Genomic DNA, 26,385 nt, shown 5'->3' with positions numbered 1-26,385 from the left:
GGATGATGTGGTTCTAGGACTGGGAATTGGAGGTCTTCCAGGCACGTCCAACTGGGAGGAGACCCCGGGGGTAGACCCAGAACACGCTGGTGGGATTATATAGCTCAACTGGCCTGGGAACGCCTTGGGAGGGGACATCTGGGCTACCTGACCTGTTGCCACCGTGACCCTCAACCCAGATGACAATGGATGGATGGATGGAATAAGTTCTCTGTCAAATCAAAGACTAAAAGGAAGGCATTTTGAGCAAAGCAACATGTTACATTAGTTCAAAAACCTCAAGATAAAGAGAAACAAAGACAAACCAAAAGGCAATGTCCCATTAAAGAGAATTCATAACAAGATAAATTGGAGAGTGGACAATTTAGTAAGCATCTTTCACACCTAACTATACTTCTCAATAAAGGCATTTACTGGTGAGACAATACTTGTGTGGTCCCAAAGCCCACCTGCGGTTGAGTTGCTCCATCTGCTGGATGGAGCTGGAGCGGGTCAGGCCCTGCGGCGCCGGGGGTCCGGTGGGACGCTGCCATGTGGTGGTTCTGTTCACGTGGTCCACGAAGAAGATCCTCCCGTGGCTGTCGATCCGAGCCTCCCAGTCTGAAAGGCAATTCATAATTAATACACAGTAGGTGGGTAATGCCTCAGAGGAGCATAACTGTATCGATAAATGCTAGCAAACAATAAATGACAGATAATAACATCAACAACTGAATATAAAGCAATCTGTTAAAAGAAATATACTCCAGTTGTAAAGAGAGAGATAAAGAATCCTTTATTATGTATCTATTTTACAATATACTGTATTTGTACGTTTTGGGTCAACAGAAGTAGTAGTAACTCTGTGAGCCTAATGCTAGGGACCACAATGGAAATAAGTCTTTGGGCTTTATTGTGTCATCCCTGACTATTTATGTATTTTTAGTGTATGATGCAGAGTGCTGTTTCATATATGTTTTTTATATTTAAGTGGTCAAATAAAATCAATCAATCAATCAATGCTAACATCAGCATGCTAACATCCTCAAAATGACAATGTTAACATGCTGATGTTTAGCGAGTTTAATGTTTGCCATGGTAACCATCTCAGTTTGGTGGGTTAGCATGCTAAGGCATGCTAATTAGCACTAAACACGAAGTACAGCTGAGGCGGATAGGAATGCCGTTACTTTTGTTCAGATATTAAGTTACTGAGTTATGAACCAACGTTTTGGACAGTTATTAGAGTTCATCCTGTGGGGAAACATGAATATCTGTACCAGATTTAATAGCAATCAATATGATAATTAGCCAGATATTTTACTCAAAGGCCTCCTGGTGGAACTAGATGAAAAGTCAACAGATAGAACAGACAAACAATACGGTGCATGCAGACACACACACTCACTGGGAGGAAGAGGCTCGTCAACACGTTGGTATCGGTGGATATCATGACGCACAGAAGGAAGCGAGCGAACAGGATGGCCGTTAACGTGAGTGCCTGAACACAGAAAACATACGACAGAGGAAATTTGTTTTAAAGGGGTGATATAATGATTATATAGGGTATTTCACACTGTTCCTTATGGTCTCCTATGGTATGGGTTATGTAACATTGGTTGGGCTGAAAATGGCCTGGTTGATATTTTATTGCCCCTTATGCATCCCTGTGTTTTGGCCCTATTTGTAATAAGAGCTTTTCTTCCAAATATGGTATGCTCATGAATATTTAGATGAGCTGCGCGCTGATTGGTTGAGCGAATTGCCATACGCACACATTAGAGATGTGCGCTGATTGGTTGAGCGAATCCCCAATACACACACATTAGAGACGCATGCTGATTGGTTGAGCGAATCCCCAATACACATACATTAGAGAAGCGACAGAATCTCATATTCCCATTTCCTTGCCAAATTCACTTCTGAGACTTTTTTATGTGAGAAATCAACTATATAAAGCTCAAATATGGGCCGTTTTACGAAAATTGATGGCTAATTGCAAATTTGGTAAGACTGTGTGTCGGAGTTAAGCGGCGGTGCTACTGCGTTGCCGCCCGGCCTGCCTTCCGTCACAGACCCCGGCCTGCTGACAGAGCTCCAGGGCCTGTGACTCCCCTCTTCCTGCTAACTAAATTGCTCGTTGTGTGAGAGTGAGAGCGCGGTCAGCGAGCTTGTTACACCAGCAATCTCTAACCACATGTTACACACATGTCACGCCACTTATACAACATCTAACTAAATGTCTTATAAAGCTAACAATGGTGTCCGATTTCAAGTTAATGAATATTTGTGAAGATTAGCTAGGGGTTTCGTCAGCTGCGACTGTCCCTTCAATCCTAGCTGTGTGTAGCTAGCTACAAATCACGGAAAGTTAGCTTCATTTTGGCCTAATTCGAGTATATTCACAGTTTGAATTTCGTCACGCCAGTTATACAACATCTAACTAAATGTCTTATAAAGCTAACAACTGTGTCCGATTTCAAGTTAATGAATATTTGTGAATTCCAGAGGAATTCTAAGAGGAGGCTAGTTAGCTCCATCCAGCCGCAGGCTCTATCACATCCAGCCACAGGCGTGTATTTCACCGATCGTTTGTTTAAATAACTCAACACATTAAAATTACACACATTATAAGATTAACTGGAACCTGTGGTAAGAGATTGCTGGCGTAACAAGCTCACTGACCACGCTCTCACTCACACACACCTGGCATTAGGAAGAGGGGAAATGCAGGCCCTGGAGCTCTGTCAGAGCAGCTGCGTTTGGTAGTAGTCCATTAGCCCACAAAGTGGTGACTTTGCGTGGGTATGGAGTGGCGTGGGTTGCCAGCCATAACGGAGCTATATCGAGCTCACAGCAGGCCGGGGTCTGTGAAGGAAGGCAGGCCAGGCGGCGAGGCAGCAACACAGGCAGCACCGCTGCTGAAGTCCGACACACAATCGGACAAAATTTGCAATTAGACATACATTTTTGTAAAACGGCCCATATTTGAGCTTTACATAGTTGATTTCTCGCATAAAAAAGTTTCAGAAGTGAATTTTGTAATGGAATAGCAGAGATCTGCGTGACCTAGATTCAGAAGACTACCTGATCTCACGTCAGTTGTGTAGCCTATGTAAATGTTGGGGCGTGACTGTTGCTTACGTAAGCAACTAGCTTTGTTGAGATTCGCCCGTTTTCAGCGGCAGTTTCAAAATATGAGATTTTCATAGTAAAGGGGTGTCAATGGGATTTTGAGCTTCTATGTATGTCCTATTTACCCACCGAACTGTCGTTATTTTGCATTCTATCACCCCTTTAATGGGATAAGGGTCAAATATAAAAGCATATTGTTTGAAATGGCACTGTTTTAAAGGTCCCATGACATGGTGCTCTTTGGATGCTTTTATACAGACTTTAGTGGTCCCCTAATACTGTATCTGAAGTCTCTTTTATATAGACCTTAGTGGTCCCCTAATACTGTATCTGAAGTCTCTTTTATATAGACCTTAGTGTTCCCCTAATACTGTATCTGAAGTCTCTTTTATATAGGCCTTAGTGGTCCCCTAATACTGTATCTGAAGTCTCTTTTATATAGACCTCAGTGGTCCCCTAATACTGTATCTGAAGTCTCTTTTATATAGGCCTTAGTGGTCCCCTAATACTGTATCTGAAGTCTCTTTTATATAGACCTTAGTGGTCCCCTAATACTGTATCTGAAGTCTCTTTTATATAGGCCTTAGTGGTCCCCTAATACTGTATCTGAAGTCTCTTTTATATAGACCTTAGTGGGGTCCCCTAATACTGTATCTGAAGTCTCTTTTATATAGGCCTTAGTGGTCCCCTAATACTGTATCTGAAGTCTCTTTTATATAGACCTTAGTGGTCCCCTAATACTGTATCTGAAGTCTCTTTTATATAGACCTTAGTGGTCCCCTAATACTGTATCTGAAGTCTCTTTCCCAAAATTCAGCCTTGGTGCAGAATTACAGCCACTAGAGCCAGTCCCACAATGAGCTTTCCTTAGGATGTGCTATTTCTGTGTCTGTAGCTTTAAATGTTATTGAGGAGGAGAGATGGGGGGGCAAGGTGGAGGGTGGGGGTGCGGCCTTGACCAACTGCCACTTTGCTTGGTGGGCCAAATTCTCTGGGCGGGCAAAGCAGAGAAAGGGGAGGTAACCTTGCTCCTTATGACCTCATAAGGAGATGATTCCAGATCGGCCCATCTGAGCTTTCATTTTCTCAAAGGCAGAGCAGGATACCCAGGGCTCGGTTTACACCTATCACCATTTCTAGCCGCTGGGGGACCATAGGCAGGCTGGGGGAATGCATATTAATGTTAAAAAAAACCTCATTAAGTGAAATTTTCATGCCATGGGACCTTTATGCAAGTGGGACCCTTTCAAACCCAAACAAACTTTTTCATTTCAAAAATGCATTTCTTGGGAATTCAAAAAATGTCACTTAAAAGAGTAATTCAAAGTCGAGTACCTTCCTCTCCATCTGTTTCTGTGGTGGCTTGCTCTGAATCAGCGGAGCCCGTGTGGGGCTTTGTCCCCGCCCCTTCCTGTTCTGCAGCCCCGCCCCCGGCAGCTTGCAGGCTCAGCCTCCTCACCGTGATCTCTGCGACCACCACCACTTGCTCGCTGGCTGGGGGGGCTTCTCCTGCGGCCTCGGTGACAGCCACCTGCCCTCCCCCTTCATCGTCTACAGCTTGATTAGTTGGTGGGGTTCCGGAGACTACGTCTCCCCCTGGATCTATGGCCGCCTCCGCTCCCTCCTCCGCTTCCTACAAAATATCCCACAAAATAAAACATGAGTGAAAACAATAGACAAAATGATAACCATTAAAGATGAGGATCTATAAAAAAAATTAATTACATGAAGTCGGTTAAAGGCTGATTTATGCTCCTGCGTTAAATCGACGTCGTGGGTAAGTACGTAGAAATACGGACGCTACACCGTAGCCTGACGTGCACCTCTCAAAAAATGTTACTACACGCCGCGGCAACGCAGATCACAACTGTGATTGGTTCCGTTGGCTGTGGCTTGGTAGCTTCACATTTCCCCCCTGACTCATTTCCTGGTTCTCCTTCTCCATAAACAACATGAGATCAAGGAAAGGGGTTAACTTCTCCTGCTCCAGATTTCCCACCGTGGTCAGAAAGAACAGGGGACACTCACTATGACTCTAGAGTCGCTACTCGCTCCGAAGCTAAACGCCGTCACTCTCTCACTCACTCTACCACACACTCCTCATGCGCACACACATGCCGGCCCTGCTGTTCTCTTAAAGAGATCGACGTAGACACCAGCGCACAAGTATAAACTTCAGGCCACTTACATAGGCAGTGGCTCCATCAGCAAGACAAACCAAAAAAAAGCTGAGAAACATTTGACCTCATGGAAACGTGCATTGGTGTGTAGCGCGACGGCTAAAAGGAAACAATTATTGATCTTTTGTCTAACAATCACATTAAAGGAGACACAGAACACTGGGTTCCACTCATGCTCCATTCCTAGAAAATCTACTGGGTCAAGACAAGTCAGACAGAATGATCTTTCAATAACTGACTCCTTGAGAATATGCATTTAACATCCTGTATTGAACGTGGAATGAATAGACTATCTATAAAGATGGACGACACGTCACCACTTCCTCCCGCGTGTACAAGAGTGAAGCCAAAATTCCCCTTACACGGGTGCAGCCCTCTTGTAATTTCAGAGCCAGAGTCTGCGCAGTAATGATTGGGCGGTGGAGCCGTCGTTTCGAAATCTACACCCAAGCCAACCCATGATAACAATAATCCCAAAAAAAAGAGGGGGGTTTATGACCTAAACTGCAGGGGCGATCCAGTCAATGCGGCTACAGCAGTGTGATATAGTGCAGTGTCACAGGAATCCAGCTGGGACTAGGACCCAGTGGAGACTGCTGCTCAGTACAATGTGTGCACTGTGGGGACAGTAATGGCACTCAGCAGAGTGGACTGTGGCTACACATCCACTCAAACATAAAGAAGTTAAAGAAATGGCACAATGCAATTCGACGAAAATAAAATATACAAAAGATACATGACGTGAACCCAGAGTTGAATCTTGAGTCGTGACCGTAGAACACACGTGTCAAACTAAAGGCCCGCAGGCCAAATCTGGCCCCTCCAAAGTTGTGATCCGGCCCGCATATCACTTACTTACTTAAGTACACAATCAATTTTGGCCCGCCTGGTTGTGCGCCAAACCAAAAGCTGTCTTTGACACTCAGAAATTCCCACAGAACCAGAGAGTTTTCACATTCAGGCTGTGAAACAGGTTGCTGTAAAATACGTAATCATTGTTTTGCTTGATTTGCTAAACTCTATGATGGCTAAGGAACTTTTATGCTGACTTTTTAGGGCTTTATGTCGACCAAACTTTAAGTGAGAAAGCTATATGAGACGTGCAATAATACAGTCAAAAATATTTGACTTTTTGATTAAATAAAAGCATGTCAATAAACATATACATGTTGGCCCTTAATGTGATTCTTATTTTCCCCCTGCTGTAGAAGGATAATGAACTCACCACAGCAGCTGTCACTGTGATTGGACAGCTCTCTGATGATGAGAAGACTGTCTGCGGGGCTGTTGCCATGGAACAGGTGTCAATCTCTGAGGAGGGGTCCTCGCCAGGCTCCCTTCCTTCCTCATGCACCTCACCCTCTGGCATAGCATTATGGGACAACGCCTCTGTGAAAGGAGCCTCATCCACTTCGGAGAAGACGTCCAGCTCCAAAACATCCTCCAAGTCCAGACCTGCCCCCATCTCCAGGGCCACCTCTGCCTCAGGGGGCGCGTCTTCTGTCCCACGGCCTGCACCCTCGGCCTCCTCCTCCAGCACCGAGGGCTCCAGCTGCTCCGGCTCCTGGTGGAGCTCGGGAAACGGGTTGTCTTCATCTGGGCCGCCCACATCTGAAGGTTCGCCATTCATCAGCAGCGGTGACAGCGGCACCGGAACAATGTCATTTGCACCGGACCTTTCATCGTCCTCGTCCGAATCAATGTGCAACATGGCGCTGAGCCTTGTGTGTGTGGGGAAGCTGGAGCGCAGTTTAGGTGAGGCCGCTCCCAGGGGTCTCTCACCGGGGCCTTTGGGGGCCTCGATAGCAGCCAGGCCCTCACTGAGGGACCTCTGGAGCATTTCATGGCAAGACAGACTTTCATGCTCCACAAATCTGCCCTGGGCTCCAACGAGAGGCAGGTCCTTTTCTGGGTAGGCCATGGCCCCACCTTCCCACATGCCTTGGGAGCCCTGGGAGCCGGTAGGAGAAGGGCCTGAAGAGACCACTCCTGGAAGATGATGGGGCAGGTCTTCATCATCGGATGGAGTCCCTGGAGCTCCGTTCAAGGATGAAATGCCAATGATAGACTCAGGAGAGGCACCTGCAGTGGGCAGAGCAGGTTGCATTTCGACGTTGAGAAAGACATACGTAAAGAAAATAAATTCAGAAGTAGTGGCGAGTGCAATTACGATGAAAGATTTACCATCAGGCCCGGTCGAAGTGAGCTCCAATTTGAACTGCAAATGGCCGCTAACGTGCTCAGTAGGCAGGCGCCGACACAGGGGGAAGCTCACAGGCTGGACTCTGGACAGCGAAGAGAAAAACAGATGTACTAACGCCATGATATCAGTGACATTGCACACGTCAAGTTTAAGGGTGCCCTGCCACACGTATTTCATTACTTCGTGGTAATGTCTCAAGTTCTACCATGGACTCTGTAATTTGTGGAAAAAATGCCTTGGTTACCTTGTTTCAAGCCATTCTAGCGTGGTATAAAGTCTACAGGAAGACTCGATTTCTGCCAGTTCTCATTAATATTCAACAAGCTAAGCTGTTTGAATCTGATTGGCTAGCCGATGAGAGCCTGGCTGTCAGAATCCTTTACCCAGCCCAACTGGGCGAGCTAATGAATAGTAATGAGCTCAGGCAACATGATGTCAGACTGACCAGCTTTTGTAATTGGCCTGATTTCTCCGCTTATTTCTTTTCAGTGGCTAGAGCTGACAGAGGAGGTAGCAGTTCATTTTCACATTCACAACATAACACAAACACATATGGAAAAAAATGCAAGTAAAAACGGTTTTGTGTGGCAGGGCACCTTTTAGTAATAAAGTCATGAACTCTCCTCTCTCATAATCACTGTCCTTCTGACTGAACTGAAGCTGACTGTTGTCACATGGAGCACACATAGAGTATGTTTTGTGTGTGTGTGTGTGTGTGTGTGTGTGTGTGTGTGAGCGTGTTTTTTTACCCACCCGGGTATTTTTTCAATAAGTCGCTGCACAGGGATAGTGAGCTGACCGAGGAAGCGTTTGATGATCGGTCGGCTTTTCGCAAACTTGTCCTTGACCTCGATGTACAGGATGTCCGTCATTAGCGCTACAAACGTGTATTTCTGCAGAGAAGCAGACGAACATTTACAGTCAATACATTCTTGTGTAATTGTGCACTGATAATGTGTTGTTCGAAAGAGAATGCATGCCAATGTGTGTTTGGATACATTCTCTGAGTATATGTGTATGTGAAAGATGCATGCTCAGTGGATAGACTGTATATACTGTAAAGATGGACGATGCGTTTCCACTTCCTCCCACTGTGTATGTATGTATATATATATATATATATATATATATATATATATATATATATATATATATATATAATATGAAATGTATAATATATTTATAGAAGCTAAAATATCTCTTGGAGCCAGAGTCTGTGCAGTAGTGATCGGGTGGTAGAGCCGCGGTATCAAAGTCCCGCCCATACACCCGCCAAACCAATCGCGAGTCAATCACAGCTGTCAATCATGACGTTTCACCCCAGTTTTAATAGCATCAAATAACTAATAAAAAAAAAAACTTGGGCTCATGTCCCATCAGCTAATATGGACCTATACCGCAGCCAGCCACCAGGGAGCGATCCAGATGTTTTGGCTTCACTTACAGTATACAGTCTACGCATGAACCCCTGGCTCAGTGTAGTGGTGTAGTGCAGTGTATAAAAGCCCTATAGAAAGGACCTCTCCATGCCAGACGGGGTTGGTGGTGTTAGCGATGATGGCTGATCGGCGTTCCTGTCCGTGGTGGCTGAAGATGGGGAAGACGCTCCTCTTCCCTGGGTGGATGGACATCTTAAGGTATGGGTCCGGATTGAAAAACATGCCCTTCTTTAGGCCAGTGGCACGCAGATCTGTGGCAAAGCGTTAGTGACAGCAGGCTTGTGAACAAGAGAGGGTTAAATACTAGGGGAAGTAAAAGACCAAAGCTCTCTTCTCCCTAAACAAGATTTAAAGTCTACAGCCATGCCAGCAACTCTTGAAAGCTGCACTTAGCCATGGACGTCAGCATGCTAACGTGCTCACACTGACATGGTTAACATGGGGACATTTGAGACCATGTTCACCATCTTAGTTTTGCATGTTAGCATGCTTACATTTTAATTAGCACTAAACACAAAGTACAGCTGAGGCGCATGGGTCTGTAACTGGTTTTGCAGATAGATTATTTGGTCATAAACCAACTTTGACCTGATGATGGCACTAAATGAATTGTCAGGTGACCACCAATCTGGTTACAATTCATCACGTGAGGATCATTGATGTCTGTGCCAAATGTCACGGCCATCCATCCAATAGCTGTTGTGACATTTGATTCTAATCTTCTGCAGATCCTTTGGGAACCATGAATATTTCTCCCAAATGTTGTGTAAATCCATACAATATTTGTTGTAATGATCTTTCAGTTAGGACCAATGTGATGGACCAACCAACTGAGTGACTGATTACCATCTCTAGAGCCACACTAAACTATTCTCAAGTCGCCTGCTGGTTTAAAACTTCAGCTGTGGATGCATAATAAGGACAAACTGAACAAAGTGCTTTGGGTGACAAGTTCTCTGTTGTCATGTCTTCATCAGGTTAGTGCCCCTTCCTCTAACCCCTTTTCCATCTGTCTCGCAACCCCTCCCCCCCCCACACACACACACTTTTTACAGTCCGAAAACTAACGTTAACGTTATATTAAAAAACAGGAGAAAGTGCAAGCACTAGGACCATGTAGAAACAGCGCCCAGCCCCCTCTCATGTCATGGTCTCATTCCAACCGATTCAAACGCCCACGCTCAGCAGAAACGTTAGCGTTGTCCAAACCCCCCCAAAATTACAGAAGATAGATATAGGAAATCTTAAACAAAAAGTTGAGTTATTTCAGACAAGCAGTCAGTCCATAACTGTGCTTTAGTATTTAAAAAAAGAATTATATATATATATATATATATATATATATATATATATAATTATATGCAGTTACTGTCTGCAATCCCACTATTATGGAGAACTAAGATTAAACAATCACAATATAATTTAGAAGTTTGTCGACCTCCTATTAGAAATTACAAATGGTTGGCTAAATATAAAAATAATTCAGATTTGTATCTTTTTTTCTTAGCCTTTAAAAAGATAATTTCCCAGCCAAATCATTTTCAAACATATTGGGAGAATACTTTTAATGTTCCTCTTCCCTGGCAGAACATATTGAAATCTATTTACAAGGTGTAATTTTCTACTTATTTATGGGCTTTCCAACTTAAATTGTTTTATAAGATTTCGCTCACAAGAAAAATGCTGAAAATATGGTCGACCTGTGGTTTTTTTGACGTTTTTTTTGTTGTTTTTTTCTTCACATTTTTGAAGCTATTTCCGACATTTTTGTCACTCTTTTCAACGTTCTTTAATCATTTGTTTTTTCCAAATGCTATAAAATTAAATAGAACCCCCAAATCAATGAAAGTACTGAGCTGATCTTTTATTATACTTGTGAAGAGTAATGGTTGTATGGTATGGAACCATCCATGTTATTTTTTGACAATTTGGTTGAAAGAATCCCACATTTCCTGATATAGAAACGTTTTGAATATGGGTCAGACTTGACCCGAGGACAACAGGAGGGTTAAATAAAACAGATGTTGACAAAAGTTTCCTTTTGGAAAAAACATTTGAAATCGGGAAACATTTGAAGTTGGAAAAAAGGTAATGAATGGCAATATATCGCAGAATATTGCAATATGTTTCAAATTGCATATAACACGGTATTGTGACATAAGTACCGTGAGGCTTCTGGTGATTCTCATCCCTACAACTCACCTGTCAACGTGAAGCTGATCAGTTTCCGTGGATGTTCGATGCCTACCTGCTCTGACAGGCCCTCCACCTAAGAGGGAACACACAGCGTCACACTCCACACCACAGAGAGAAACACACACAGCTGTAATCCAGGGAACACGCTAACACACTCACACCTGTGTTAGTCCTACTACAGTCACATACATCTGAATGCTAATACAGGAGAAAACATGGCAGGTGGAGGACGCCCTGTTCACACATGGTCAAACTACTGGGGCTCCATGACTAGTGACCATTTTTCAAAGAATATTATACATGTGTGGAAATACAATAATATGATCTTAAAATAAGTGTAATCTATCATAATTATTTGATGTCATCTTGAGAGCTGCAAAGATGAATCGATAAGTTGTCAACTTTTAATTTAATGGCTAACAATTTTGATAATAGTTTAATCACTTTGAGTAAAAAAAGATATAGAGATATACTGGGAATATCAACTGGGAATATCTTCTAGTTTCTTCTCTCCTCTGTATGACAGTAAAGGGAATATCTTTGAGTTGTGGACAAAACAAGACATCTAAAGACTTCATCTTAGGCTTTGGGAAACACTGATTGACATTGTTCACCTTTTTCTGACATTTTATAGACCAAACTACTTATCAGTTAATAGTGAAAATAATCAACAGATTAATCGACTATGAAAATAATCGTTAGTTGTGGCCCTAGTGGCCCACATTTTAACCATAATGACAGAGCTAAGACACACAGACAGACACACACACACAGACAGACAGACAGACAGACACAGACACACACACACACACACACAGACAGACAGACAGACAGACAGACAGACAGACAGACACAGACACACACACACAGACAGACAGACAGACAGACAGACACAGACACATATACAGACAGACAGACAGACACACAAAAAGACACGCAGACAAACAGACAGACACACAGACAGGCAGACAGACAGACAGACACGCAGACACATAGGCAGACAGACAGACAGACACACAGACACATAGGCAGACATAAAGAGAGACACACACACAGACAGACACACAAACAAATAGGCAGAGAGACAGACAGACAGACCAGGACTGCGGGATTCTTCACAGTGATGCAGGGGGTCGTGGCTCTCAGGGCTCCGCTCACTCCATGGTAGTATTTGAAACAGATCTTAGTCTCAGCTGCAGAGGAAGCAGCAAAGAGTTATGGGATGTGGAAGTAGTGCATACATTATAACATTATCTGCCTGTTGTTGGCCACAAAACTGTAAAGTTGTACTGTAGACTGTGATGACGTGTGATTTGTATATTTAATATGGTCTTAATTATAAACACATATATATTTCTTTAACATATACGCAGTTCATGTACGTGAAACCTTTGATTAATAATAGGACTGTCAAAATGAACACGATTAAAACGAGTTAACGCAAATTCCTTTTAACGCGGGCTGCTCGCTAGTTTGGGAAATCAGGAAGTGATGCAGCAGTAACGCTGTGGATGGCTAGCAGAAACAAAGCTCCTTGAGCAGAAATGGATAAAGAAAAGGGTCTAAATGGAAAGTTGAGTTTCAAAGCTCTTCCAGATGGTTCTCTCCACAAGACTAAAGTTATCTGTATGTACTGTCCATGTGAACTGAGTTACCACTGGACTACGTCCAGTCTCAAATACGACTTGAGCATTACAAACATGAAAAATATCCTTTTTGAAGTACATTTAGAACAGATAAAAAATTGTGAATTAATTTGCCACTAATTAGGTTAAAGGTCTATATAAAAGCACCCAAAAAGCAGCATGTCATAGGACCTTTAAGTAAAAATTAAGTTAACAGTTAACCCCTAAGTTAACAATGGAAAATCATTCGATTAATCGCAAATTAAATATTTTCGACTTGTACTAAGTGATGGCGTGCAAAGAAAAACTTTCTCAAAGAAGTGAATGAAACTCTTCTCAGCTGCGACTGAGTTACTATGGTAACTTACGCTCCATAAAGTAGGCCCCGGGCTCCAGCCGCCAAACGATCTGACCCTTCTGGGTGCCATTCACCCCTCTGTTCTTACAGTCCCATACGTTGGACGGACTGGTTTCATCTGCAGAAGAGGAGAACTGTTAGTAAGATGAGTGTGTGTGTGTGTGTGTGTGTGTGTGTGTGTGTGTGTGTGTGTGTGTGTGTGTGTGTGTGTGTGTGTGTGTGTGTTCATTCCCGGGGTTAGACAAATCCCGCTCATGCTGTGTTGACATTCCCCCTGATTTCAAACCAAAGTATGTTAAACACAACAGACAACAATGACAAAGTGCCCAAGCTCTGGATCCCATCTGTTCTGCCTTTCAGTATGTTTAGTCTGCAGACTCTGTCTCCCAAAAAACAAGTTTGCCTTTAATCAGTGAAATCCATTCCCAAAATAGACTGCCTACAACCTCTAACCAGAAGGACAAACACCAAACTTCCTCGGAGTTAAAAACAGGGAGGGGGAATTCCGCTGTACGTAGCACTTTCACACACAGATTAATGAAGCACCCAACTCAGCTGACTGCTGGAGAGTCGAGAGAGGAGTGTGTGCTGAATGTGTGTGTTTGTTTGAAGGGGAGTGTGGGGGGGGGCAAGTTGCTTATCATTGAATGTCTGCTTAGTCGAGGAAAGCGGCAGCCCCTCGGGGGTATAAGACCCTGGAGCAGGTAATGAAGTCCTGGCGACCTTCTGATCGATAGCAAGTGACCTGACGCCCTGCCAGGCACCAGCACTTTCCACTATCTCTCTCCACCATACAGCACTCTCACCTACAAAGGGAAAGGTTGGGAACATGTAATTGACTCATCCAGTCCTGGAGGCAGGGTTTAAAATTTACATCCGCCAGCCAAATGGCGAGTGAATGTTAAATTTTTTACCAGCCACACAATAGATTACTTGTGTAGAGCTGTAGGCACCAACCATGTTTCTGTCCGTCATCAATATGGCCAAAATAACCACTACTGCTCCTGTTGTAAAAGTCTCAGATAAGTTGGAAAATAACGGCGTCATGTCTGGATTAATAACATCATCTGAAGGAGCGAAAAGCACGCTCATGTTTCGTAAAATAATGGCGTGAGGTTAATCATCGGTTTGCTGTCTGCTGTACTGCAGGTTGGTCTGACCTCTCTGAAGTCAAAGACACCCACTGCTTTCAGAAATCCATTATCCATTACTGACACAATGCATCATGGTGAACAGCTTTCCTCCAGATGTCACTGCCATTATAGCAATAATTATCTGGTGTAAAGGGGCAACCTTTGGTTACACTTTACTTGAAGGTATCTACATAAGAGTGACGTGACACTGTCATGACGTGACACTGTCATGAACGCAAACATAAACATTATAAACAAGTCATAAATGTTCATGACATAACGCTTCTGTCATAAAGCGTCATTCGGTTTTTGTCATGACAAGTTCTGGCTAGGGTTAGAGTTAGGGTTCATGTGTCATGACTGTGACAATGCACATTAATCAACATTTCTGTAAATGCGCCAGTGCTAGCCAGTCGGCTAATTTTCAACTGTAGTCCTAGTATACATGTCTTTATGGTGAGAAGAAACCAGAGCCCACGCAAGAAGAAACCCACGCAAACACTGGGAAAACATGCCAACTCCACACAGAAAGGCCCGGAATGACCTGGACTCAAACCTAGAACCTTCTTGCTGCGAGGCAGAAATGCTAACCACTGAGCCACCGTGCTGGACCGAGTGTTATCCAACTTTTTTGCTAATGTTCCATATATGTTATGTACCCATCGTGACAGGTTATGTGTAAGTTAACAATTACAGTGATTACTTTGACAGACTGGAACAACACTGATAGTGCAGTTAAACAATCATACTATGAAAAATGATAATACGTTTTTTTCTTTTGATCATTAATTATATTCTTCAGGGCAGCAGTATGTCTCCAGGAGCAAGTTTCAATATGTATTATGAAACTAGTGGAGGCATTAGAAATTTAGCAGGTCTGGTTTTTATCAACATGATTAGATCAAATGAAATGGCACTATAGAGCATAGCTGCCAACATTTGGTTTTCAAAATACGGGAGATTTGTGCAGGGGCATGGCGGCGCGCGGGGGGGTATGTTGAATAAAGTGATAAAAAAGATCCTAATATAGTATGTCGGAAAAGTCATAGTATAGTATGTCGAAAAAAGTGTAAAGAAGCAATAATATAGTATATCAAAAAAGTCATAATATAAGACAATATAGGGCCTAGTACGTCAATAAAAGTCACAGTATATGTCGAAAAAAGTCAGTTTAGTATGTCACAAAAGTCATAGCATAATATGTCAAAAAAGGTGATAAAACACTATAATATAGTATGTCAAAAAAGTGATAAAAATGTTGTTATATGTCGAAAATAGTCATAATATAGCCTGTCACAAAAGTCATAGTATATAAAATTATAAAAAAATCAATAATATTGTATGTCATAAAAGTGATAAAAAAAAAGTCATGGTATATGTAATAAAAAGTCAAACGAGGTGGCAAAGTGGTTAAGGTGATGGACTGCTAATCCATTGTGGGGTTAGTGTTAAGTGTACTGTAAGTCTGTGCTACCAACATTGCCATCTTGAGTTCAGCTTGCTTCACGTTTTCTGCCTCTGCCTGTTCTTTCGTGATGAAATCGCCCGCATGCCCTTATGTGCTTCTTCTGCGCGATGGTGCCGCTGTGTTTTAATGTGCTGGGTGATGTCATTTTCCCCGCCGTGCGCTACATTAAAATCAATGCGACACACCTTACAAACAGCATGGAGGTTGTCGATATGACTAGGTAAGATGCATGTCAATTGTTGCGCCCAACATGTTGAAATTTACAGCTAGATTTCGATTTCTTTGCGGGAACACCACCTTCACCTGTCATTTCTATCTGCTCGCTTTCGGGTCTGAACTTTCCGCGAAGCTTGCGCAGAGATCAACTGCACAACTGGGTTATAGGTTGCCAGGTTGAGGTGACAAACGGGTTGAAAATTGTATGTGGTGTGTGGATTGTGTGAATAGGATGCGTTTCATACAACATCTGGCAACTGGTCAACATTAAACAAACATATTGGTCTGATTATTTAAATGCAAATTACGGGAGTTTCCCGGGAGAAATAACAAACCGGGAGGGGTCTGGGAGATAGGGCCAGAAAAGGGGAGAAACCCGGGAGAAATGGGAGTGTTGGCAGCTATGCTATAGAGAGCTCAAGTAAAACTCCTGTTCCAGCAGTAAGAAAACCTCATAAAATAAAATCACAATGCTGTATCCACATTTGAAATATTTTAACTCGAGTGACAAATCCACACTACGCTGTGACGCAAAAGCCTATCAGTGTTTAGATCTTCCTGATGTCTTGACATTGTTGAATCAGAAATGGAGGAACAAATGATTGGAGCTGTATGTGGCACCCAGAGCTCTACAGTACCTCATTATTTGTACAGAGACCGGACGAAAAAGGGGATGTTGGACTACTTAGTATGTTCGGAAATGGTCTATATCCGTGACGTTCCACTTCCGGGATTGCTCCGGTGTCGCAAGAAATACCTTCCTCTTTCTTTGTGTTGGCGTTCTAACCTCCGGTGGATTTGTGAGGACTATGGTTAACTGTTCCTCAGATCTCTGCAGGGTAAATCCAGACAGCTGGCTAGACTATCTGTCCAATCTGAGTTTTCTGTCGCACGACTAGGTTGCAGCGGCTCTGTGCGGAGTTTAGCATTGCCCATGTAGTGTTTACCACCCCCGATTCTGATTGGTTTAAAGAAATGCCATTAAACCAGAGCATGTTTTCCTCCCATCCTAGAATGCTATGTGAAGTAGCCAGACCCTCCTTCAGCACGCTTTGGAGGAGGGTCTGGCAAAGCGAGGCTAGTTCTGAAATGATGGGTTATTGTGTTAATGGAGCAGCTACCATGTTAGCATGGATCCGAACTTCATTCAGAAAACACGCATTTCAAAAGTTGTTTCCTTGTCGTCTTGCAGACAGACATGAGGAAGTATGAATTCAGACTTTTTACAAAGCGGCATCATGATGTTATTTCGGCTTACTCCCCCCCCCCGTTCATTGCAATTAAAAAACAGCTAAATCTGTACCTAAAGTAGCGCTGGCTAATCCAGACCTAACGTTTACTTCCTGGAGAAGGTAGTAAACATGAGCGTGCTTTTCGCTCCTCCAGATGATGTTATTAATCCAGACGTGACGCCGTTATTTTCCGACTTATCTGGGACTTTTACAACAGGTACAAAGCAGCAGTAGTGGTTATTTTGGCCATATTGATGACGGACAGAAACATGGTTGGTGCCTACAGCTCTACTCCGGCAGGTAGTAAACACAAATGATCCTATGATCCTATGATCCTACGATCAAACTCACGGGATTAAATCGACACAAATATTCGCTCTGCCTCAGTCTGAACACGCTATAAATAATGCTATTAATAATTCTGTTTATTTAAACGGTTACTCTAGTGATTTACAGTAGTATTACACATCCATAAAATTAAAGACTCTGAAGTGACAGATAAAAAAAAAAGGACTTGTCAAAATCAAAGCAACATAGGTCGAGGTATCCTGACTTTTGGTCCCTTGCATCAGTCAATCTCCAACAACGCTGGATTTTATATTATTTTGCCATGACGCCACCAATAGCATCATTTTGTTGGACCCTCCCTGCCTAACAAACCACTTTTCTAACTGACACGCAGTTAGACAACCACCGCCCTGATTGGTGCATCTGAACAGGGAGCGGTGGATTTTTGCAAATCCCACTACAGGCTGTAGGTGGTGCCAGAGGAGCTGGATTTTTTTATACATGACCTGCTTCATGCAGTTCTACTGGAACATAGGGTCAGTTTCAGCAAATATGACAGAAAGTTTGTTTTATACGTCTTACCTAGTGCACCTTTAACAAATGCATTGTTTAACTTTGTTAAGATCGCAAAGGTTTCAACTTGTTGTGTTGTGCTAGATACCCATGTCTTAGAATTTGGAGAGTGCACCACAGAAACACGTGTCCTTTTTTCAGAAAGGCAATGAAAGAAATGCTGAATGGAAGACTGGAGTTACACAAACAGCGGCTAGCCCAGAGGAAACCTCTGGACTTCAGCTCGTTATTATGAGAGCAAAACAGCATAGAAGTCATAGATTCTTAATAACAACTGTGCTGGCTGTACACTATTGCTCCTGTATTACTTTTCACCTGGATGGACAGATCTGTCTGACAGATAGCCGTCCTCAGCACACAGGTCAATGCATTCCCCCCCTGTCAAATTCCTGTCTCTAAGCAGGATTAGCACACATTATCGGAGACCACCCTATTCACCTCAGAGATGCGAAGCTTTCTGATGGTGTGTATGTTATTGTATACCGAGGCAGAGCTGTTAACATGTCGACTCAGCCTTCACTCCTGTTTTAAGTCGCAACAGCTCCTGTTGCAGTATTGACTCGGGAGTTGGAAGCCCCTGCACAAGACTCTACGTGGCTATTCTCAGCTCCCGATAACAAAAGACCTGGATCAGCTGAAAAGCTTTGAGGACAGGTAGGGTCAAGTCAGCTCGGGTCCTGCATGCCTGCAGGTTTACCAAATAGTTCAGCCAAAAGATTCTGGGGAACTGCACGCATAAGTGTTCAGAGGCAGACAGAGAAAACCATTCAAACTGGCTTCTGTTTCTCTTTGTTCGGCTGATTCTGATTATGTGTGTGCAAAAAGCAATCATCCCTATTAAAAGAGCGAAAATGATCTGTCCTCTGTATCTGCTGTAATCATGCAAAAACGCCTACCAATCACTGCCTTGCGGTCTGCTCGGAAAGAACCAATGAAATGCCTCCTTGCATCTGCTGCGCGTACTCTACCTCTAGCTCGTCAGCATTACCAACCCTGCCTTTAAGGCTCTGATACGCTGATAGTTGACAATCATTGGAGAACATGGTGAATTATATGGTCATGAATCTTATCTACCGGTATTATTAGTAACACGTGTTTACTACCATAACAAGTCAAACTTTCTGCTGTGAAAAAAGTCTATGACGCTGGCCAAACACACTGCAGGTCAACATGACATCATGACTTTGCGTAAACATACACGCCACTTTCACGAGTGGCGTGTTATCTGTACGCATTTTGAGCTATCCGCATGTATTTCTATGCCGTATACAGCACGCCGTATACTGCACGTTGCACTTTGAGCTATCCACGCGTATGTCTACGCCGTATACAGCGGACGGGTTGCAGACTGATCTCAATAAATAGTGGCGTATGTATGACACGCCAATTCGTATGCCATTTTGGTGTGTTATCAAGACGCATAATCGCTTTTCGGACAGTTGGGTTTAGGAAAACAATAACGGGGTTGGGTTTAGGAAAAGAAGAGCAGGACGGTTGGGTTTAGGAAAAGAAGAGCGGGACAGTTGGGTTTAGGAAAAGAAGAACGGGACGGTTGGGTTTAGGAAAAGAAGAGCGGGACAGTTGGGTTTAAGAAAAGAAGAACGGGACGGTTGGGTTTAGGAAAAGAAGAGCGGGACAGTTGGGTTTAGGAAAAGAAGAGCGGGACGGTTGGGTTTAAGAAAAGAAGAGCGGGACGGTTGGGTTTAAGAAAAGAAGAGCGGGACGGTTGGGTTTCATCCACCACCCCAACCAACCTCCCGAAGTTAATTCTTGACCATGACAGTAGTTTGACAAAATGATCCCAACTTGATCCCAGCTTTTTCCAGCGTTTTCAATCGTTTAACCGGATCGATTTTGCCCAGTTGTCACGGAGATGGATCTATTGCCATGCGAACACAGTAGTTGTTATGACATTTAGAATCAAATATATAATACTATAATATTTTTGATACTATAATATATAGATTACGTTTAATACTATTTCTCAGCCAAGGCAAGTTAGAATTCCTAACAACTGCTCTGGCATGACAACAGAAGTGTCTGTAATGACAACTGAGTAAACTCTTTTCACTAATGAAGACCATGTCATACCATTAAAAGAAAAAGAGCTTTATGTGATTTCCATTATTGGGAATGTTTTGTCAAAGCTCTCAGTTAATTACGTTTTCCTGCTTGCATATTCATAACGCTACAGTTCTTTATAGGCATTTATCGCACAATCTGACATGCCCCAAAATGTATAGATTTTATTCCAACCATCTTGCACAGTGTGACAGGTGCAACAACTGCAAAAGTGCTGTTACAGCAATTTGCTGTAAAGGACTTTACTTGAGATTGACTTCAGACTTCTTCTGACTACTTCTGACCTATTAAAATCCCAGAACATAAAAAAAATGAATAGTACAGCAACAGGAAGGCCTTGCGTAGCTGCACACCTTGCATATTTATAATTAGGACTATGCATAGATTTCACTTATCACTAAACACTATTAACACAGCTTTGCGAGACAACTGTTCAACCGCTGTGTGTGAATTTTACGATCAGCATTTAGACCTAAAGAATTTCATCTTGACTTGCAATTTGCTGATGGAGACTTCAGACTTGACCTGAACCTGTCCTCAAGTCCTTGAGACTTGGCTCAGACTCGTCTTGAATGACTTGAGGTCTGTACTTGACCTGCCCAAGGACAGTTAAAAGCAGCTCTGCTAGCAACTACGTATGTTAAAATCATCATGATTCTCACCAATGTGGTACAGCCCGATCCAGTCGGTAGCATCCACTTCCTCCTTGATGTCCCAGGATATGACCAGGTTCTGGCCGCGGTTCAGCGTGTACTCCAGAGTGGACGCCGTTAGCGAGGACCGGCTCTGGGAGGTCACCAGGTCTGTGTCACTGTTGGCCCGCGGAAGCCCGATTGGACTACTGATAACGGAGACGGTGTCGGCGGCGGCCCCGCCCCTCTCCGCCAGGGTCCGCAGGTTCTCCGGGCTGAGCGTGTGCCGGAGGTGGGGGCTGCGCCTTCGTGGCGCTGCCACGTGTTCACGGCCCCCGACTGCGAGGGTGGGTGGATTGTGGGAACGGGTCCTGGGCGGTAGGACTGCCGTGGCGAGGGAAGGACGCATGTTGTCCGATAGGTAAAGAGACAACTACGAATAAAAAACTTTGATGAGAAGGGCCGAGAAGAGGCAGAGATGGGTAGGAGCTTCTTATTGATTGGGCTGGTCGTCAAAGTGAAGACACATTTTAGCCTACTGATTTATCCCTGTCGGCTCAATGAGAGTTGGTCTGAAGAGGCTGTCTTGGCTGGAAACATATGGGGGCTTTAGAAATATCGTCTTGATTGCTTCTCCACAGAGGCTCCTATTATCGGCCCTTCCGGTCCTTGCATCCTAACACAACCGTTGAAGTAGAAGATATCCAACAACAGTCCCAATCTTTGCCACTCTTATTTCATGTTATCCAATGGCAATGGGAGCCTAAAGATGGGAGAAGAGGAAAAAGACAAGAAAAAAAGAGTAAGCTAAAATTGCTCGCACACAACAAAAGCAATGCACGCAGTTGAGTTGCAATCGACAGATGACTGAACAAGCATTACACCAGTGAGGGGCTGTGTGCTATCAAAGAACCTGTCAGCATCACAAATAACCCGGCACAACCATGTCACTCCATCCTTTATATCATGACAGCCCTTCTAATGAATGTGAGGAGGGCTTCAACTGTGCACAATTCCTTTTGTTTGTATGACTCGGTTTTTTTTATAGAATGAATTTATTGCTTACTTGTTTCTGAATGGTAAGGATTAAACACTACGAACTCTTTACTTCTTTGAATGATTAATGTAACACTTAATAAGAGTGTATATGTTCTTATTGGTGGTACAAACAAGCCACTGTGGAGAAGAGTAGACTGAAATGATCCAATTCTAAATCCATTATCTGTATGTGACCATTGGAAAAAGAAGACATTAAATCATCCTAATAAACCTCAAACACACACACACACACACACACACACACACACACACACACACACACACACACACACACACACACACACACACACACACACACACACACACACACACAAACACATCAATTGGGTTTCTATGGTTTCTGTCAGTATAAAGTGCCTTAATAAAAACAGAGAAAGAAGACAGCCAGATGTATCTGCCTCCCAGGAGGCTCTTCAATCAGTATGCCAGTTTGGGAACTGTCTGGGGAGGGTTGTCAGAGTCTCAACGAGAGACATTTTGTTTTGAAAGGAAAGGGTGGCATGTGACTTTAGAATCTAGCCAAAGGCAGCTGGTTTCAGACAGGCATAGGAGGGGAGTTATTTTTTACCCCGACGGAGAATATTGGTAATATTCAGCTAATATGTGCCTGGTGCAGTCACTGGAAAAGCACGTGGGCTCTAGTCTGAGCTAAGCCCTGATATCGTGCGTATGCGTCTCAAAAGCTGAGCTGTTCAGTGATGCGTTGAAACCATTGCTTCCTCTGCCAGCCTCAGCGCGGGGTCTATGTATGCATTACTGTATTTAATAAAAACATTTGGATTGCAAAGTTATTAGCCTTCAAAAAAGCTAAAGTGAAAACCCAAGCTAGACTCACTCCAGTTCAAATGACAGAACCGTCACTGACAGTTGATGCTCCCTCTGACAGTATATTTTGATATTTAAGGAACAGTTAGACATTTTGGGAAATATGCTTATTCTCTTTAGATGAGAGTTAGAGCATGATATACCACTCTCATATCAGTATGGTTATTATGAAGTTAACTCCAGCTGCCAGTTAGCTTAGCGTAGCAGTTAGCTGGCTCCGTCCAAAGTTAGAAAAAAATAATCTGACATCCACTACCTCACACGTTACTGTATAGCTCCTTTTTTTAAATCTGGACAAAAGTAAAAATGTTTAGACACAACTAAACATTAGAAACAACTATGTGTGGGTGGCGGGACTTTTCTTTGTTTACATTTTGGCAAATTAGCACCATTAAAAGAATGCCGAATGAGCTATTAGCACCTTCTGTTTGTAATGTACCCATGGATGTACAGACAACTATCAACGGATTACTTTGAAAATGTAAAAACATGATGATTCTCAGGCAAGTTCTGGAGTTATAAGGAGCATCCCTCTTCCATGATTTCTAAGCAGACTAATGGGATGTTGAGAATTGAATTGCAAAAGACTACAAAAAATCCATGTGTTATGCTAATTGCACCAATCGGGTAGCCTAGAAATCTAGACGCACCCTAGCAGCAGCAAATTTATTTTGCAGCCAGGGGGGTCTAGGCACTCTCCGTTGACTTGCGAGCTAGATAAACCAAACTCTAGTCAGGCCAATCACATCGTGTATAGAGTCTGTGGGCGGGCTTATGGCTGCTGCTGCTGCTGGGAACAGCGGTCTTCTGGAAGACTTGGAGTTCAGCTTTTCTTTGAGAGAAGAACAAAGAACGGCACTGAAGTCATTCTTAAAAAAGGAAGATGTGTTCGGAGTTTTGCCGACCGGATACGACACCAGTTGAATCTATCAACCAGCGGTCTCTTAGGTCTCTTCTCCTCCCCCAACTTTAATGTGTACTTTGGTAGTTTTTTCTGTTCTTTATTCGTTAATATGCTTCCCTCCACTGCACCCGCTAACAACTTAGTCTGCATCATCTATCAAAGTCACAAAAATAATGAATTTGAGGCTGCCGTAAATGCTTCACGGTTGGAAAAAATAAAATAAATAAAAATAAAAAACGGCTGTTGTGGATGTCTCCTCCAGTCAGTTATTTCATCCATTTGCACTAACTTTCAGAGAGCTAACAGGTAGATTGTTTGCCAGTGTGACCGGGGGAAATTCTCGACCATGCAAATAATGGGATATAATTTCAAAAGCCATTGGTATGCTGTAACTTGTATGACAAATTGTTTAATATGCTGTATATATTGCCCCTGAGCTTCTGAATCAATTCACTTTGCATTTTGAACCAACTGTTTAGAAATGATGAACTGGCCTCTGCGCTGATGTATGTGGATTGGCTGAGTTTCTGGATAAGCCAGGGCCTTATACTGAAATAAGATCTGCTGCATTTGACATGGGGGGGAAGCCTGGACGTCCCTGACTCGACAAGATTACCAGAGCGCGGCTCCGGCACGCACACATGCACACGCGCACACACACACACACCGCATACAGGGATTTATGACGGAATAAAACCTTCATCACAGATGCAGGAATACGTAAATCCCGCTCACGTGTGCTCATGGCCTCATACACAGTCATGTAGCACGATCAGGGAGGGGCCATTTCCATAAACAAGCAGAAGCTCACTCTGTTAAAGAAGAAACCTAAATAAGTAACTGCTGAGTTGTTATGTAAGTGTTCCCTGGTTTGCCAGGCATTGTCTAACCCTGACGTGGAGTGGGAGACGCTGCGGCTGCACCCGTCCCACTTAAAGCAGAGGGGACGAGGACTGTGTCTACCGGCTACAAGCAGCACAGACCTCAACATGACCTCAGGAGGGGCCATCGCACATCTGGACTCACTCCAGTGCTTTTCCTTATAAAAGATTGCAATGCACGTCCCATTATAATCCCAATTCGACTGCTCTGCACAGCTTTGACCTGATGCGGGATTAGCGATTGATTCTCAGAAAATGGACACAGGTATTATATAAGTGCCCAAAAATCTAATTGTGTTTCTATTTCTAACCATTCTCTGGGATGACGTTACATTTGATACCTGTCTAGCAGAGTCATCGGAGTACTGTTCTTGTTTTTAGGCAACAAATGCTTTGATCTCTGCACCACTGTGCAGCGAATACTGAAAAGGACAGTCTGTTGATCGACAGACAACTAAATAATAGAACTAGACAATTCATCATTTTGGTTAATCATATACAATACACTATACTATATACTTCCACTATACTCAGTGGAACACCAATTGTATATTAATCCGGTACAAAGAAGAACAAATATTGCTTTGTTTTAAGGGTTTACAACCCAAAAAGATATTTTTCTTAAGTCTGTAGAATACCACTTGTAGGGTGGGATACCTCTGCAGCACCCCGATACCTAATTCAGAATGGTATTTTAACAATAACAATGAAAGAAATTCATCAAAAGATTGACCAATAATAATTTATCATTAGTTCAACCCCAGTGTTTTGCCAACTGGATATGTGAGCTGTAGGTGCTGTGATGTCAGGAAAGGGATTCCTCCTGCTCTCACCCGCTTTGTCTCTGTTCCTCACCGACTGTGTGTGTGTGTGTGTGTGTGTGTGTGTGTGTGTGTGTGTGCGTGTCAGCAGAGAGACCCCTCTACGCCCCTGTGGAGGTGGTGACTGCTGCTCTTTACAGCCTGAAAGAACAGCTGAAAGAACAGGCACCTTAGGGAACTGGCACACGCACGCACGCACACACACACACACACACACACACACACACACACGCACACACACACATACACACAAAAGTGGCACTGAGGTCTTACTGTGCCTCGCTGACACATAATGTTGAGAACAAAACACAAACCAGCACAAAAAAGCATCACACACTAAACTAAATGCACCGCAAGTACAGTATGTCTGACTCAGAGGATGAAAATACATCCCATCACAAACTACCTCCTCACTGAGCCCCGACAAAAAAAAGGTGGATGAAGACTGAGCGGGCCCCCTGGCTACAACTCAGTGCAGCGAGGCCTCACTGGAGGCTGCAGCTTTGAGAGTCATTCTGAGAAAACACAGGCTACAAGGTTGGTATCAAGAGTCTTTCCACCTCCCAGAAAATGTGCAGGCCTGACCCGCTCGGGGTATTTCTGTAAACACACCGCCCTGGGTGGACATGTCCAGGATGACTCACTCCTCGGGAGATATCCCTTCGTGACAGGCTTCGGCGAGTTGAAAATTGCATTTACGCCTGAAAACTGATTGATATCGCCCTCTCCAGAAGAACGCTAACCTTTCAATAAATGGGAAAGTGGGTTGTGTATGGATTTATGAAAGGCAGAAATACTATATACAGACATATATATACAGATGATACAGATGGATCTGGGAGAGGCATTTGAGCTGCTGAACAGACTCTTCTCTTTTCTTCAACCCATATTTAAGAAGCAGTGTGGGGTCAGTCATTACAACTTCAGGTTGTGCAGCAAGTGCACATTGTACAAAAACACATAACTAGATTTCAGAGTTTCCAAAAATATCCAAATATCACAGGCTAAATTTTAGGGAAATATATATCAAGTGATGCACAACATACAATATGTAGAATTTAGTTTGTAGCGCCTTGGTTGGAATGGTTACAGCACATAACCACAATTAATCAAAAATCAATCTCTTTCTCACCCCATCATACACTAAGCCAGGGGG

At 43.3% G+C, this 26,385-nt stretch overlaps 1 protein-coding gene across 2 annotated transcripts in view; it reads right to left on the bottom strand.

Moving 5' to 3' along the window:
* Positions 1-26,385, bottom strand: part of hecw2a (HECT, C2 and WW domain containing E3 ubiquitin protein ligase 2a) — a 62,071-nt gene that overhangs the window by 29,211 nt on the left and 6,475 nt on the right. For both annotated transcript variants that reach the window (XM_039818640.1, XM_039818641.1), the window contains exons 3-13: positions 20,770-21,502; positions 13,126-13,233; positions 12,231-12,325; positions 11,139-11,205; positions 9,018-9,187; positions 8,251-8,390; positions 7,479-7,579; positions 6,520-7,376; positions 4,450-4,747; positions 1,388-1,480; positions 450-600 (exon numbers count right to left, since the gene is read on the bottom strand). In XM_039818640.1, coding sequence (XP_039674574.1) covers positions 450-600; positions 1,388-1,480; positions 4,450-4,747; positions 6,520-7,376; positions 7,479-7,579; positions 8,251-8,390; positions 9,018-9,187; positions 11,139-11,205; positions 12,231-12,325; positions 13,126-13,233; positions 20,770-21,148 — 2,459 coding nt within the window. In that variant the 5' untranslated portion in view covers positions 21,149-21,502. The remainder of the gene's footprint in view (positions 1-449; positions 601-1,387; positions 1,481-4,449; positions 4,748-6,519; positions 7,377-7,478; positions 7,580-8,250; positions 8,391-9,017; positions 9,188-11,138; positions 11,206-12,230; positions 12,326-13,125; positions 13,234-20,769; positions 21,503-26,385) is intronic.

Source organism: Perca fluviatilis, chromosome 12 (genome assembly GCF_010015445.1).
Source record: "Perca fluviatilis chromosome 12, GENO_Pfluv_1.0, whole genome shotgun sequence".
NCBI lineage: Eukaryota > Metazoa > Chordata > Actinopteri > Perciformes > Percidae > Perca > Perca fluviatilis.
This window is presented reverse-complemented; position numbering and strand designations above follow the sequence as displayed.